Here is a 16012-nt window from a genome sequence, read left to right as displayed (position 1 = left end):
GGCAGCTCTCTTGATAGTTGTCATCTTTGGCTCTGCCAATAACCCCCTTTTGGGGCTAGTGGTACAGCAAGACAGTTCCTGGGCCCCAGTTGCTTTCTCTCTGGGGGAGCCCATACCATCAGATGACTGGATGGTTGGCTCCCAAAGGAGCATGAAGACTAAGGCACAGAAAACAAAGAAGTTAGATGTGCCTCCGAGAGCTGGGTTTGCCTGCTGATTTGCTTAGGTTTATCTGGGCATTCCCTGTTGGCAGCAGACTGTAGAGATTGCTAGTCTTGAGCATTTTCAAATATGACCCCAGGGATTATAAGCTAATGATGGTGTGGTACCACAAGCCTGCCGTGCAGCAGACCTGCCAGCTGCAGACCACGTGCGTGTGTCTGTTTGAATTCCTCTGCTCAAGGGGATTGAAAGGAGGAGTTGAGGGCAGGTCATTTATTCGGAAGGTGACCTCAGGAAACACTGATGGGAGCAGGGAAGCGAGACAGGGAAGAGAAGGAAGCCAACAAAGGATGTGTCAAGCTGGTTAGCACTGTGTGCAAATTCTCCTGGGAAGCTGGAAAGACGGTATCACACCTAAGAAGAGAGGGAGCTGGAGTATACCCAGTGCGGTCAGTCATGCTTAGCAGTAAATACAAGCATGCTACAGACACCACTAATGCTGGTGAGCAAAGGACAAGAGATTCCAGGTCCCCCTGAGCATGGGAGAAAAGGTCAGCTTTGGGCTCCAAAAAGTTGCTTCAATACCCAGCGGTAGTGCCTGTGACGATTGTGAGAAAAGCTAAAAACTCATCTTACTATATGTGAGAAGCCATAAGACCTCAGAGGGGAAGGTCTTTTCAGAACCAGACTAAAGGAAACTGCCATTCTGAGTCCGGATGAGACACCAGTTCCAGGAGAGTACATGCTGCCGGATGTGGTGCATTTACAGCTTGAGTGTCACAGGTTTGGGAGAAAAATGTAGAGGACAGCAAGGTAGAATGCAGACCTGCAGGCACTTTCCAAAGCCTATTATGTGAGAGCAGCAATTATCAAATTATTCTACAATGGCTACCAGCTCTAGGATAGTAATAGGTTTATCAAAAGCCAAATAAGCTCAGGAAACATCAAGCCCCTGAGTTTCGTAGATCCTTTACTAAGGGTTTATTAGATCCTTCACTGCTCTACTGTGCATTGCGAATCTCTTAAAGAAAGAAAGACGGCAGTATTTCCCAAACTTATTTTGACCATAGAACCCATTCTACAAGGGGTCGACCCCCAAGCACCTTGGAATAACTCTCCATAACTAGTGTTCCCTAGCACACAGTTTGGGAAACACTCCACGGGAAGCACTTTACAAGGCACAGTCATGCATTTTGAAAAGAGGCTCCACAACATGCTCTTTCTAAAGCAGTCAAATCTGAGGAGTTTTCCAAGCCTTCCCAGCACTGTGAGTATAGGTCACGCCTCCTCCTCGGCCAAGCTGCCTGCCAATCAAAATGGCTGATTCTTTAGCGTTCCTAACCCGACTTATCCTCTCTCTGCCTTTCAGATGGGCTTCTTTCGCCGAAGGTACAAAGAAATTATCGAAGCTGAGAAGAACCGGAAAGAGAACGAAGATGGTTGGGACTGGGTCCAGAAAAGCCAGTGACCTGCCACACCAGTCACGTGACCCAATCATGTCACCTGTCGTCCTTGATCTTTGTATCTTCCATATTTGGAAGAAAGAATCTTCTCCAGATTTTTCGGAGGCCCCACTGATGCTGTTCTCATCCTCATTCTATCAAGCCCAGGTGCCAACCTGAGGCAGCCACTCTGGCCCGGTCACATGACTGGAGCCACCACCACTTCCTTTTAAGGATGAACTCTGAACTTTGGAAAGCAAGCTACAGAGCCGAGCAATATTTATGGATGCAACATGCGTGGTCAACCCTCAGGGGAAAACTGTTACCTAAAAGTATTTTTATAAATATAAGCCTTTTATACTGATTATGTCTTTATATTTGTATCGATGTTTTATTATTTCTATTAAATAGTTATATAATTCACTCAAGCACTGATATCTGGCCTGAAATCTTGGAAACACATCTACATTCATATAAATTTTAAAGGATAAAAATCTTATAGTTCTTTGGAACTTGCTGTTAAAATAGACTTGCCGAAAAAATACTCTGAAGAGACCTCATGTAATGAATCCACCCAACTGGCAGTGCTGCATATAAACTGTGGTTGTGACAGGACCCCTATGACATTTCACACCCTTATTGCCTGGAGTCAAGTTTGAACTAATGTGCTAAAGAACTATGAGTTTTTTCATATGTACCTTTCATTGGAAGATTCCCAACAGGAATTTGGATGGAAAAACCTGATTCCTCCCAACAAGTCTGCTCTGCATCACCTCTACCCAGCAGACATCTCACCCTCCTTCCCCCTGGATTAATACAAGAGAGCTTGGAGCAACGCCAGTCGGTCATCTGGTAAACCTCAGAATGGCATCTCATCCTGGACATCATGCATCAGAGTCCACATACCACAAGGACTAAATCAGTGCCCACTGAGCAAAGACTTGTGTCTGAATGCTGTGATATGTTGCCTTTTCATGGTCATTTGAGTTCAGAGGTCTCCATTTCCCCATCACTCTTGCTGTCCCAGTGAATGGTAATTGCAGATTCCTTCCCAGAGATGACCATTCAACCTGTTCTTATTTTGTTTATTTTTTTTTAATTGGGGAACAGTGTTTTTCCAGGAACCATCAGCTCCAAGTCAAGTCATCGTTTTTTTCAATCTAGTTGTGGAGGGTGCAGCTCACTGGCCCATGTGGGAATCGAACCGGTGACCTGGGTGTTATGAGAACTGCGCTCTCACCAACTGAGCCAACTGGCCGCCCAACTAGTTCTTATTTTTTTAAATAGTCTTTTCAGTAGGTTCCCCAAAAAGCAGACCCCAAGACAAGGATCTGCATACAAATAACTTATTAAGGATGTGTTCCCAGGGGACACCAGTAAGGGAGTGAGGGAAGCAGGACAGGGAAGGAAGGAAGCCAGGTGAGGGTGCCATTTCAGAGAATGTCCCATGGAGGTCACTTCAGCCTGACCCTGCAGGGGAGCTCTGGAGGGTAAGTTAGTCTCAGAGTTCCCTAACCTGAGGCAAGGGAGCTAAATTTTCATGTTCTTGCATCCCGGGGAGATGTAAACTTTTTGCTCTCAGTTCTTACTGATAAAATGGCTCCAGTAGCTCAGGGGTAGTCCTCTAAAAGAGAGCTACAGGTATACCCCCAACCTGGGGAGGCATACAGAAATGATGCAGGGGGATCAGGGCATAGCCCTAGCATCGTCCCCAACCCCATATATATGAATGATGAATCATGGTCTTCAGTATCCAAGCTTTCTATTTAACAGTGTTTATTACCAGATGCACTGTGCTGCCCAGTTTTGAGCACATTGTGACTTTCTAAAAGGACAATGAGATGATGACTGTAGCATACTCAGCACTGTACCTCGGGACAGTGAACGAACACTCAATAACTGTTAGCAGCTCTGGCTGTTGTTACCACTGCTGGATAACCCTCTAATAAGAAAAAACACACGTGGCTCCGAGCAGGGTCTGACAGAGTCCTTCGTGGCTGATTAGAACCTGCTGAAGCCCCGGGTACCTACAGATGGCATCAAATGGGAATGAAACAAGAAACAAGATGAAGGATCTTTGTTATAGGGCCTTGTTTACTGGAAGCTCACATGTTGGGGGTCTGTGAACATTGTTGAAAAGACACAGAACTCAGCTTCAAGGGAGACAGGTTTTCTATACAATTGGCTCATACTTGCAAACATATCTAAAGTTTTGGCAAATTCTTGAGGATGCTGGGCAGTTGCGAACCTGGTGTGGAACGTGTGTGTCTTTTCATGTCTTGTTATGCAGTTGACTCTGAGGCAGGAAGATAACGACTCCTGCTTCCCTTCCTGCTGAATATGGGGAACAGACAACAAAAGCCAGAGGGCCAATGGCAGGGATGCGGCTGATCTTAGAATGAAGTCAGGGATGTTGCAGCAACAGAGAGTTGGAGGCACAGAGGTAACTATAAGGCAGAGAAAGCAGTTCTCGCTCGGAGTTCACCTGTGACTTTTATCCAAAGTAATCAAAGCAGTCTTGAGTGGGTTTTAGTCAGTCATTTAAAGGCTATTTATGGGGCCCCTGCTGCGTGTCAGGCAGTGTACTAACTGCTAGAGATTCCCCAGAGAACACCACAGGCAAACCTTCCTGTAATGGAGTGTAGAGCGTGGATTGCTTTATGAAACCCCATTTGCAGCTTTCCTTTGATGGGCTCTTGTTCATTGTGTCGTGTTGTCCTTTAATAAACCCCCTAGAATTCTTAGGTGGCAGGCCTGGGACAGCTCCATCAGCCCTTTGGCCAAATGCATTTTAGCCACTAACTAGCCTTCTGCAAGGGGTGCAAAGGCATTGGTAATGGTGTGGAAGGGTGACCTGCAGACCGGCAGTCTGCCAGCCCGAGGGGAAAGCCTCATTTCAACACAGGCAGGCTCCCGTGGGGAGTTTCAGAGGGTGGATCCATTTGCTTCTGAAATGTCAGACCCACGTGAGTCATCACGTACCCAGGAGGTCACGAAGACTTCATAAGGCAGTGTTTAAGACAATCATACTTGGCATCAGCAGGAGCAAATACTGGCAGATACCCCAGGAACCTGTTTAGGAAGGATGGTCCCTCTGCTTGTCCGATCATGCTGCGTAGCAGGTGGGGCTACAGGCACCGGGCTTGTGACCAGTTAGTGCAGAGGTAGAGAAAGAAGCCCAACACATTGTTAACGCCTCCCAGTTTGGGCATTTTGCCAGCCCCACCCCAGGTCAGAAGGCCTAGTAGGCTCTCAGGGGGAACAGATGGGGGAGTTGTGTCTGTGTTCCTTCTCCAGAATTTTCTTTTACAATTCCACAGTGCGTTCCTGTTTCCACGCTTCCACGGGCTCACTGTGGAATCCTAGAAGCTGCTCGTTTGCACAGCGTTATTTCAGTCGGCTTCAGCTTCTTGTTGTGTATTCACTATGGTTTTAACCAACTGTCAGAAGGATTGAGATACTTCTTAAATATGAAAAAGGACATTTGTAGAAATTGAGTAAAAGCATGGCCCTGTTTTCAAAAGTGATTCACTTATGCTCAATTTACCTGGGACTCACCAGTTTGGAATATCCGCAGAGTGAGTCCTGGACATGTCACAAGGAAGAGACCTTGAAGTTTAGGAACAAGGAGGCACTAGAAAAAGTGAGTGGGCCCACGGGCTTCCTGGCCACTGCTAGGCACACATCTGGAACCACTTACCACCGAGGTTACCGAGGCTTTCCCAATCAGTTCAGGAAAATCCCATCCACGTCACCAGAAGTACAGTGGTACCTCGGTTTTTGAACATAATCCATGAGTTCTGAAACGTTCAGAAACAGCTGACAGCGAGGCCTCAGGATCTTGCACTCAGCAGAAGCCATGTGACATGTTCGACTTCTGAGTCGTGTTCGAAAACCGAAGTGTTTACTTCCTGGTTTACGGCGTTCATAAACCAAAATGTTCGTCAACAGAGACGTTCGAAAACCAAGGTACCACTGTATCCTGAAATTTGGTAAATGTTGTAGAAAATCCAATAGAAAGTCCTTTTTCACCAAGTCGTGTGTAGCCTACTGTCCTTGAGCCAAAGGCAAGGAGGTTAAGAACAAACAAAACCAGCAGGTCTCCTGGGAACATTTGGGACCTGTTTTCAATACGAAGCATAGTGGGTCCCTCAAGTGATATGCATGCTGTATGCTACCTGTTCAACCCTAGTAATTTTTTTTAAAGGTTACTACTTTTATTTTTGGATAAGGCATTATGCCCAGGTGAATGCAGTTATGCACAGGGTACATATGAAACACAGATCTGGTAAAATCTACATGCACCTGATTCAAACTCCCCGAAATCTACAGGCACTGTGAAGGATTATAGTACAGGGGAAATGGCCCTTTAGCAAACAAAAGGCAGAAAAGTGTCATTTTGGAAATGCTCCAATATACAAGGTTTTAGCTGATGTTTTCTTCTGCTGTACAGAGCAATACTGTACACAGTGGATAATATTTTCTGAAACAAAGAATGTCTGAAGGAAGAATCCAGACCCAGTAGGGCCAAAGTGAACCTTCTAGAATGCCTTCTAGTTTTCAGCACATTGTGGGGATAATGAATGCATTTCCCACATGGTGCAATGCTTTATAGCACCATGATCTAGATTTCAGACTTTATTAAGGTTTTTTGTTGTTGTTTTTAAATTCTGATGTGCACGGTGTGACTGACAGAGTGAGTTTCAAAGCTTTAAGAGTGATTAATCGCATGGCAGGCACCCACGCTAACTTCACTTCCAGAACTTGACTGATGCATCCATGTACATTTCCATTGAGGAGTTTTGGTGGGAGGGTTTGTTCCTCCTCATGAAGTCACGTGTATTTAAAAAAGTCTATGCAGTCACTTCTAATTCACTTGCACTGTTTGGGAAATGCAGGTTTACAAAAATACATGTTTGGAATAAAAAAAAATGGCTGCAAATGATTCAGGAGTTCGGTCTAAAATGTCTTTGCTAATGAAGAGCTTGAATCTGTTTAGGATGTTGAAGAATGGGGGTTCGGTATAATACAACATGAGCACTAAAGTGCGTGTATAAGTCCATCTAATTGCACATGAACCACCCACTCATGTGGCTGAACTGTCCTCCATCTTTGGCCTCCGCTCAATGGCCATCATTTTCTCTGTGCATCACCAACCTGCCTAGGACCACACTTGGGACCTTAATCTTAAGACAAATGTGCCCAAATTAAGTGGAGTGCATTCCTCATTGCTAGCACCCTGCTTCCACATGCATCCACCAGTCACTAAGCATTTTCCCAGAAGCATTTTGGTCGCACTCTTACACGTTTACAAATATTATATTCTCTTTGAATTTTCATCTCCTCCATCTGTCTAGTTATGTCCCTGTTCTCATCTCAAATGTTCATTTTTGTGTTTTTCACTTTTTTTCCCTAGATGAGACTAACAAAAATATACCTCTTTTATTGGTCTTTTTCAAGAATAAGCTCTTAGTTGTACCAATCAAGTCTACTGGTTTTTGCTTTCTATGTCGTTAATTACTGCTCTTATTAAAATTTATTTTACTCCCTGATGGTTAAACTTCATACACATACCTATACACCACACAGTATATGGGGGATACACACCAAGGGGTTAAAAATGGTTGTCTTTAGTAGATGGGATTGTCAGTGTTTTTGCTTTTTTTGTTTTGTTTTTATTGGTCTGAATTTCAGTTTTCTGCAGTGAGCATGCACTTCTTTTGTAACAATGAAGCATATGCAAATTATTTTTTAAACAAAATTACGTCCGGGAGAGTATGAATGGCTAAGCCAAAAAAGATGCCAAATTGTAGGTCTAGAAAGGAAGAGATTTGTTTGCAGCAAAGAGCACTGATAAGCCTGGTGCTTAGGACAATGGTCCAGTCAGTCATTTCAAGCATTGTCATTCCAGATGCTTCCTGGCTCAGCAAAACCTGCGACCATCACTAGTGCTAATTAAATACACTTCTCTAAGGTTGCCCAGCCTGTTTCCCTAAGCCAGAAAAGGCCTTGACAAACTCAAAGGAGTCAAAAGAGAAAAAATTAACAGACAGAAGAATCACCAATTAGTAAAGTCTGCCTCCATTCAATCAGGAGTTTTTCAGTCCACCAGATTACCTTGGACCCCTAAAGTCAGTCTATTCATCGGTTACTGTGCTTAGTAATAAAATTAGTGTAACTGCTTACTTAGAGCTCTGTTGACACTATCAAATTGAGGGGTAGCTCTCCATCAGCAAAGCCACCTGCCCCTGAGATTGTGTTCTTTCATTCAGTGTTCCCATCTAACTAAAGTAGGTACCACAAGGTATCACCAGCTCTGTGCTGAAATCTGAGGCTGTGCCATCTGGGCCTCCGGCCTAACCTCTGCTTTGCCTCAAAGCCTAGTCCAGGTTATTTTATACTTTATTTGATAGCATTCTTCTATAATTGAAAAAAATTTTTAAATTAAAATAAATCTCAATAGAGCCATGACTACTACCCTTTGAAGACACTGAACAGGTGAAGAAGCAGGAGGCATTTAAAAAGGATCTCCAGGAAACCTTTCTCCTAAGAAATGGCAGATTAGGGGGAAATGGAATTATCTCCAATTCAACATCTAATCAGAACCCACCCTATAGGTTAGGAGAATATTTGGCTCCATATAATAGAAAAATCCAAAATAGCAATGGTTGAAACATGACAGAAGTGTGTTCCTCTCTCAAGAAGGAGACCAGAAGTGGGTCATCAAGATCTGGTATAGCAGCCTCATGGAGCACCGGGATCCCAGCTCCTATCTTTCTAGGCATGTGGCTTCCATCCTTAAAGTTGCCTCATGGTCCCAGATAGCTACCAGGGTACCAGCCATCATGTCCACATTCTTAAACCAACAGTAGAGGAGAAGGATAAAATGACACATGCCCCCTACCTTTCAATTTTCCCGGAAGTCACGTACAACAGTGGTCAGAAATTCATCATATAAATGTACCCACCCTCAAAGGAGGCTATGGAATGTATTATTAAAGAATAAGAGGAGAGTACAAGTACATATTGGAGAAAACTGACAGTTGCCATACCCACCATGTATAAAATACTCAGAATATAGCTGCCTCAAGCCATAAGCATGTATCCTTCAAATCCTAAATCTGACTGGATACAGGGAAGACAAAACCTTTATTTAGGGTGAGGGTGGGAATATCAGGTACACAGAGTTAATCATATTCGTGTCCATCTAAAGCCCCTTCTTGTTTTGTTATTTTTTTCTCCTTTATCCATCCCCATCCCCTCTCTCCTAGAGACACCAATATAATGAATTGAATATACATCCTTAGAAACGTATGTACCTAGTACTATTTTGTGTGTGTCACTTAAATGGTATTGAACCTAAGAGCTCATTCTGTGTTTTACTTTTTAAGGCTGTATTCATGTTGCTGTGTTTACATCCAGTTCATTGTTTCCAGCTGTAGCACTAATATTCTACATTGTTTCCACTGCATTTAGCTTCTCCAGCCCCTCTTTAGGAGACTCTAGCTGCTTCCTGCTGCAATGAATACCCTCTCCTATGTCACCTTATGGACCTGAGTTAGAATCGCTCTTGGTATATGTTACATATATTGCATCTGAAGGTGGTGACATTTTCATTTGGATTGAAGGTGTTTGATAGCCATACAAACACATCTCTTCATTTTCTTATTAGCCATCGGGGTTTCCTCTTCTGGATTGATTTCACCTCCTGAAGTACCCTCTCCACTTGAGTTCCAGAATAACACACACTGCCACCTCTCTGGCCACTTCTCAGCCCCCTTTGCTGGTTCCTGCTCTTCCCAGCCTTTCAATGTCAGAAGAGCCCAAGCTCTGGCCTCGGAACTCCTTTCCACATGTTCTCCTTGGGGATCCCATCCAGGCTACTGGCTTTAAATGTCACCACAGGACCCAACCGTGTGTCTCCAGCCCGGACCTCTCCTCTAAATTCTAGACTCACGTAGTCTCCCACCACTCAGCTAGACCACAGGCCTCTCCAAGTTGGTCAGCATGTTCAGAAGTGAAATGCTGCCATCCCATTCAGAAAATGTCAGCTTTATTGTTCCACTTGCTCTGGCCAAAAGCTCTGTAGTCATCCTTGGCTCATCTGTCTCCCACCCTACAGCTAATCCATGAGATAGCCCTGCCAAGTTTACTTTAAAAGTAGATATGGAATCTGACCATGTCTCACCAGCTGGCAGGGTTTGTGTTGCTTCTTTGCTCAAGCCTGCCAATGGCTCCCATTTCACTCAGAGTAAAAGCTCCACCCTTCAGGGCCACAGATGATCTACCCCCCCACCCACTATCTTGCCTTGTTCACAGCTTTACTCAGAAGACTTAGAAAAGCACGTAGCACGTAGAGGTGCTCAGTAAATATTTGTTGAATAAATGAATTTAGTTTTTCTAACTTCTTAAAATGAGCGCTCAACTCAGCAATTTTCAGTCTTTTTTTTTTCTATAATGTACATTTAAGGTTATACAGTTCCCTAAATCTGTGCCCCACAGATTAATGCAGATATGCTTATTTTTATTATTCCATTCTGAATATTTTCTAGTTTCTCATGATTTCTTCTGTGCCTCATGAGTTATTTAGAAGTACAAGTATGTTTCTTACCCTGTTTCCCCGAAAATAAGACCTAGCCAGACAATCAGCTCAAATGCATCTTTTGGAGCAAAAATTAATATAAGACCCAGTTTTATATTATATTATATTATATTATATTATATTATATTACACTATACCCGATCTTATAGTAAAAAAATTAATTTTTGCTCCAAAAGATGCATTAGAGCTGATTGTCTGGCTAGGTCTTATTTTCAGGGAAACATGGTAATTTCCAAACATGGGATTTTCTTTTCCTCTAGTTTGCTAGTAATTTTTTATTTAATTGCATTGAGGTCAGAAACAGTGATTATTACACTTATCATTTGGAATTCGGTAAGACTTCCTTTATGGCCCAATGCACTATTTTTATTTTTGCTCCATGCGTGCTTAGGAAGAACGTAGCCCCTTGCAATGTAGGTAGGCTGCATTGTTCTATAGATTTCTGTGACATCCAACTTGTAAGTCATGTTGGTCCAGTCTTTTAAATCCTGACTTATCTGCTTGATCTATCAGTTGCTGAGAGAGGTGTCTTGAAATCTCCCACCTTCAATTTGAAGAGAGGGTAGGTGGAAAATGCTGGGGCATGAGCAGTGAGGGCAGCATGTATGCTGACCCCTGGCTCTCAGCTTCCCACAAGAGGGGTGTTTGTGCTGGAATGTGGCTCGAAGCATCATGGATCATGCTCTAGGAAAGGAAACCCACCTGCCTTGTATGGGGCTAGCAAAAGAGCCTCCTTACAAGTGGCGAGTCGAGGGGATACACGCTGAGCTGGGGTGACAAATGTTCAGGGAAGTTGCATATCCGTGATGGTAATACCTGTTGCTAATATCTGGGGAAGTACGGCTATGAAGTAGCCTTATCCTGGGACTACGGGTGGCATCTGGCCCTTTTTAACTCATTGCCATGGCAACTTTGAGAAGCTTCTAGGATCATTCAGACACAATCCTGTCTCTCTCTCCACATCCATTATGGCTGCAGATGTTTCTTTATCTCCTTTCAGTTCTGTCCTCTTTTGCCTTTTATTTATTTATTTAGGCCTGAGGCTATTTTATTAAGTACCTAAAAGTTTAGAATTATCTTTTCCAGATGAAATTAAACATTCTATCATCATGCAGTGACCTTCTTTAACTCTGCTAACACTTTCTTGTCTTAAAGTCCATTTTGGTTAGTATTCGCACAACATATATCTTTTCATTCTTTTACTTAAAGCCTTTCTATATCCTTAGATTTTGGATGTGTCCCTTGTAAACAGCATATAGCTGGTTTTCAAAATCCATTCTGGCAATGTTCTCTTTCCATTTTACTGAAACCTTTAGTTTATACTTACTGTTATAATGAAATAATCGGATTTATTGCCATTATCTTATTTTGTCAGGGTTTTTATTGTCTATCTTTTTATGTTTCTTTTTCTCTCCTTTCTTTTCTATATTTTCACATCCCATTCTTCCCTTCCATTCGTCCTTCTTTTTGTATTCTTTAAGTGGATGCCCAGATACCTTAAGACTTGAAGATTTACCATAGTTTGCTTGTTTAACATACCTCAGGCTAAAGTTAATTACTATCTCTTCACGTATTTTAATTTTATACTTTAGCCTCGTAAGTCATTGGTCTTAAGGTTTTCTGCAGTAAATGTTTGTCTCGATTTGCCCATGTATTTGCCATTTTCTCTGCTTTTCATTGTTTCTTGTGTTCCGATCTTTCTTCCTGGGGTCAGTTTCCTTGTGCCTACTGCGTCCTTTAGAATTTTCTTTAATGACAGTCTGCTGATGGCCAGTGACTCTGTTTTGTTTTATTTGAAGCTGTCTTTAATCTGCACATATGCTTAACTGTTTGCTGGTATAGAATTCTAGACCTGCAGTTATTTTCTCTCAGTGGATGAATATGTCATTTCATGTTCTTCCGGTTCCTGTCGTTACAGTTAAGAAGTCAACAGTCTGCCCATTCATCACTCCTTCAAAAGGGCTCTGTTTTTTCTCTCAGGCTTCTTTTGAGATTTTCTCTGTTTTTGTGCCCTGAAGTTTCACTCTGATGTGTTTGTTAGGTGGGATTTCTTTTATTTATTCTGTTTGGAGATTTGCTGGACTTCTGCAGTGAGCTGTCTTCCGTCAGTTCTTTCCATCTCTTTAAATATTATCCATTCTCCATTCTCGCTTCTCATTTTACAAGTGTAAGCATTAAACCATCTCACTTTATCCTTCCTGCCTCTTTATCTACTTTTCCTATTTTCATCTCATTGTCTCTCTCTCTACAGCATTCCAGCCTGTTTTTTTGCATCGGCTATCTTTTCTGCTGTGCCACATCTGCTTTTAGAATTATTTATTGAGATTTTAGTTTCAATTATATTCTTATATCTAAAAGTTTTATTTGGTTCTCCTTCAAATAGGGTTGGTAGCTCCTTGTATTTTCTTATTCACTGCATTGTAATTTCATGTTTCCTTTATTTCTTTAAATATGATAATCCTAGTTAGTTTCTATTTTGTGTCTTTAAAGTACCATAAAATTTTTATTGCTCTGTTTCTGCTTCCTGGGTTTTTTTCCCTGAGGATTCTCACTCATGGTGCCTTGTTTCCTTGTGTAACTTAGTGGTTTTTTGTTGCTCAGTTGATTGGATTTTGTTGGTCTGTATGTTTTTTTACTGTTAGCTGCTTATTTTTCTTGGAAAATTATCTGTGATAATTCATTGATGTCACATCCCATGCGACGAGGGTTGTGGGGAGCGAGGAGGGCCGTGCAGGGTTAAGAAAAGACAGTACCATGAATAGAGTGAAGCAGCATCAAGGACTGAGAGCGCCCGAATAGTGCCAATGCATTAGCTTTTATTAGTTAGGTGGCGAAGTAAAGGAGATAAAGCTTGTCAATCTCAAGATCTGTGAATCCCATACATCATAATAGGAAACTGATTCAAGCCAATCACCCTTGCCCGCAGGCAGCTGAACCGTAAGTCTCAGAATGTATGTACTTCCCCAAAGGACAAAACCTTTATGCATATGAATAGATGGACAGCACATCATTGAATCTCTTCCCTGGCAGGTTGTGGGAAGGAATGCAGCCACAGAGGCAGAGGCTTTCCTTAGACGGGGGAAGGTGGGGGGCTGTGCCCACTTCTGTGAACCCCGTGGGGTTCGACTGTGCCTGGCTTGAGTTGTCCCCCCAATGGGGAATCTTACTCGTCATTGGCTGACCAGCCATCTATCTGGGGCCAAACAAGGAGACAAGGTGCAAGCACAAAGGTGAAGCAATGTCCCTGAAAGGATCCGTCCTACAGACTCTCCTTTCTTTAGGGGCAGGTACGAGGAGACAGATGGGTAGGCTGCTGCGTGGCAACACATTGAGGCCTAGGATGAAAATGTGTTCCTATAGAGAGTATTTGCTTTTTTGTCTGCCAGATGACAGTCTGAGATTATACCTTAAGATTTTATGGACCACCCACGTAATATGAATTTGAACAACAAATCCATATTAAGGTCAACTTCTGGTTGTTACTTATCAGGGGTGATATTCCCATCACCATCCTGCTCATTCTGTTCTCCTCAGCATTGAGGCAACTTTCCTAGAAGTCCTTTGGTCCTCAAGAGTACTTGGAGGAATGGTATTTCTATTTCTGGTGAACTCTTACATTGAGGTTGCAGCCCTTTGAACTCCCACTATATGGGCCCCTGAAACCTGCAAGGCCATGAAAACCAAACCTCAACTTTATTAGGTTGACACCTGCTCAGGACACAAGTGACTGTAGACCTCCACTTACTTCCCTGCATTTCTACCTCCACTCAGCTTTTGGCTTGATCATTCCATACCTTTGCCATCTCTTCAATTATTTTAAGAAAATCTTATTTAAAATATTTTATTCTTCATTTTTAATATTGTTTGTTGTTGTGAGGATTGGTCTGCCTTTATTCATAGATTAGAAATCCAGGTATCTCTTTTCTAGATATCTAATTTCCTGGTCAGTGTGTGTGTGATTATTACAAAAATTTTCAAGCATACAGAAAAGTTAAAAGAGTTTTATAGCAAATACCTGTCTCCTTACCATCTAGTGACAATTTCCTGTATTTGGTTCATCACACATATATCCATTCCTGTGCCTTATTTTTATGTATTTCAAAGTAAGTTGCAGAAATTGGTACATTTTCCCTGAATGTCCGTTGTTTTTGTATGCTTGTATGACTTGTTAATTCAATTATATTTTCCATTTCTATAAGTTCCATTTGATTCCACTTGGGAATTTATTATAGTTTCTCATCCTTGCACATATGTATAAGCTTTTATTTTTTAAGTATATTAGACTAATTATTTTATGATGTGTATGTTATTTCCAATAGCTGATGTTGTCTGCTTCTTAGTCATGGTGACTTATTTCCTTTCTGTTTTGCAATTTTTTTTTTCTGACAACTGCTCATTTTCCTTAGAACTTATCTGTGGGAATTTGAAGTAGTTTTCTCCGGGGAAGATTTTCATTCGCTTCTACAAAGTGGCTGAGAGAATTAATAATCTGGGACTGCTTTAAAATAAATTCTTGCCTTGAGGTTTTTCAGACCACCCAGGGAGTGTGTAGTCAGCCTGCAAACTGATGTGAGAGCAGGCTTATGGTTATGAATTCTCTGGGGAGATATACTTTTTCTCCTTTATTCAACACCAGGGTTCTGGTTTGGCAATGTCCTTGATGGACCTTGGGAGTGGGGCGGCAGAGAGTTTAACTCTCACTCACTCTTATACTGACAACAGAGCCCTGTGGGGTCCCAGCCTTATGGAATGGAGAGACCTCTTTCAGACTTCCCTCCTTGACTGATTCCAAAACTTTGTCTCCAGGGCTCCCTTCCCTATGATGCTATAAACACTCATGCCCAAGGTTGCCCAGTTTGACAAATGTCTTCAAGGCACAAGTCAGCTTCTGCTTATCACCCCCACCTGGATTCCCACCTGAACTCAGTGCTTGGCCTAAATGTGTCTTATTTTCTTGTACAATAATTCAATTTAATAATAATTCAATTTAATAATTTAATTTCTTGCACATAATTTAAGAAGAACAAATGTAATGTTTTATCTTGTACTTTTAGATGATCTCAGCAGGAAAGTCAGTCATACTATCAGAAATAGAAGTCTGTATTTTTCTGTATATTTGAAATAGGTCATAATTTTAGGTAACTTAATAAAAAGAAAAAACTAATAACTTCTTCTAGTCTCAAGCAATTCTCATGTGCTCTATTAAGAATTTACTCAAACTCTGACATATGTAAAAACTGATTATACTAGATCCTGAAAGCAAGAACTACACAACATTTACACAAGTTATTTACTTTCTCTGGGTTTTTCGTTTAAGTTGATCTAACTTTAAGTCGAAGGTTTTATTAATGATACTGCTGATGATGTAGCTATTGGCAGTAACTATATGTAATAAAACTTATTTTATACTCTACTTGTGATTGTGTGTTGACACTTGTATAAACGTGAACTGATGGAAATAAATGTATAAATTAGAGTCCTACTTGTCAGTGTTTAATATCAGTAGCAATAATTATTAGGATTGATTTTTATGGTGCTTATGTAGCCATAGCAAATGTTGTAAACCCAGACTTACTGGAAATGTGTAAGAAGGTGGGCATCTGAGAAGATACATAACTTCAAACAAATGTATGGTCTTTCTCTAAATCAGGCTGAGAAAATACACCCTAACGGAAGCCAAATCGTTTCTTGAGTACTCCTTGAAGACTCTTGAGACAATAAAACAATGTTTATACAGGACCATGAGGATTGGGTTGCTCTGAAACTCTGAGAATGAGGCTCTATGTGTCTTAGGATACCAGGGCCC

The 16012-nt window shown here is 41.8% G+C and overlaps 1 protein-coding gene across 1 annotated transcript in view; it reads left to right on the top strand.

Moving 5' to 3' along the window:
• ITGA9 (integrin subunit alpha 9) overlaps positions 1-6549 on the top strand; it is a 298459-nt gene extending 291910 nt beyond the window's left edge. Inside the window, exon 28 of the mRNA XM_019727631.2 lies at positions 1532-6549. Within this exon, the coding sequence (XP_019583190.2) occupies positions 1532-1630 (99 nt within the window). The 3' untranslated portion in view covers positions 1631-6549. The remainder of the gene's footprint in view (positions 1-1531) is intronic.
• The last annotated feature ends 9463 nt before the right edge of the window (positions 6550-16012 follow it).

Source organism: Rhinolophus sinicus, linkage group LG10 (genome assembly GCF_036562045.2).
Source record: "Rhinolophus sinicus isolate RSC01 linkage group LG10, ASM3656204v1, whole genome shotgun sequence".
NCBI lineage: Eukaryota > Metazoa > Chordata > Mammalia > Chiroptera > Rhinolophidae > Rhinolophus > Rhinolophus sinicus.
The sequence above is the reverse complement of the archived record's forward strand: the minus strand, read 5'-3'. Positions and strand labels throughout refer to the sequence as shown.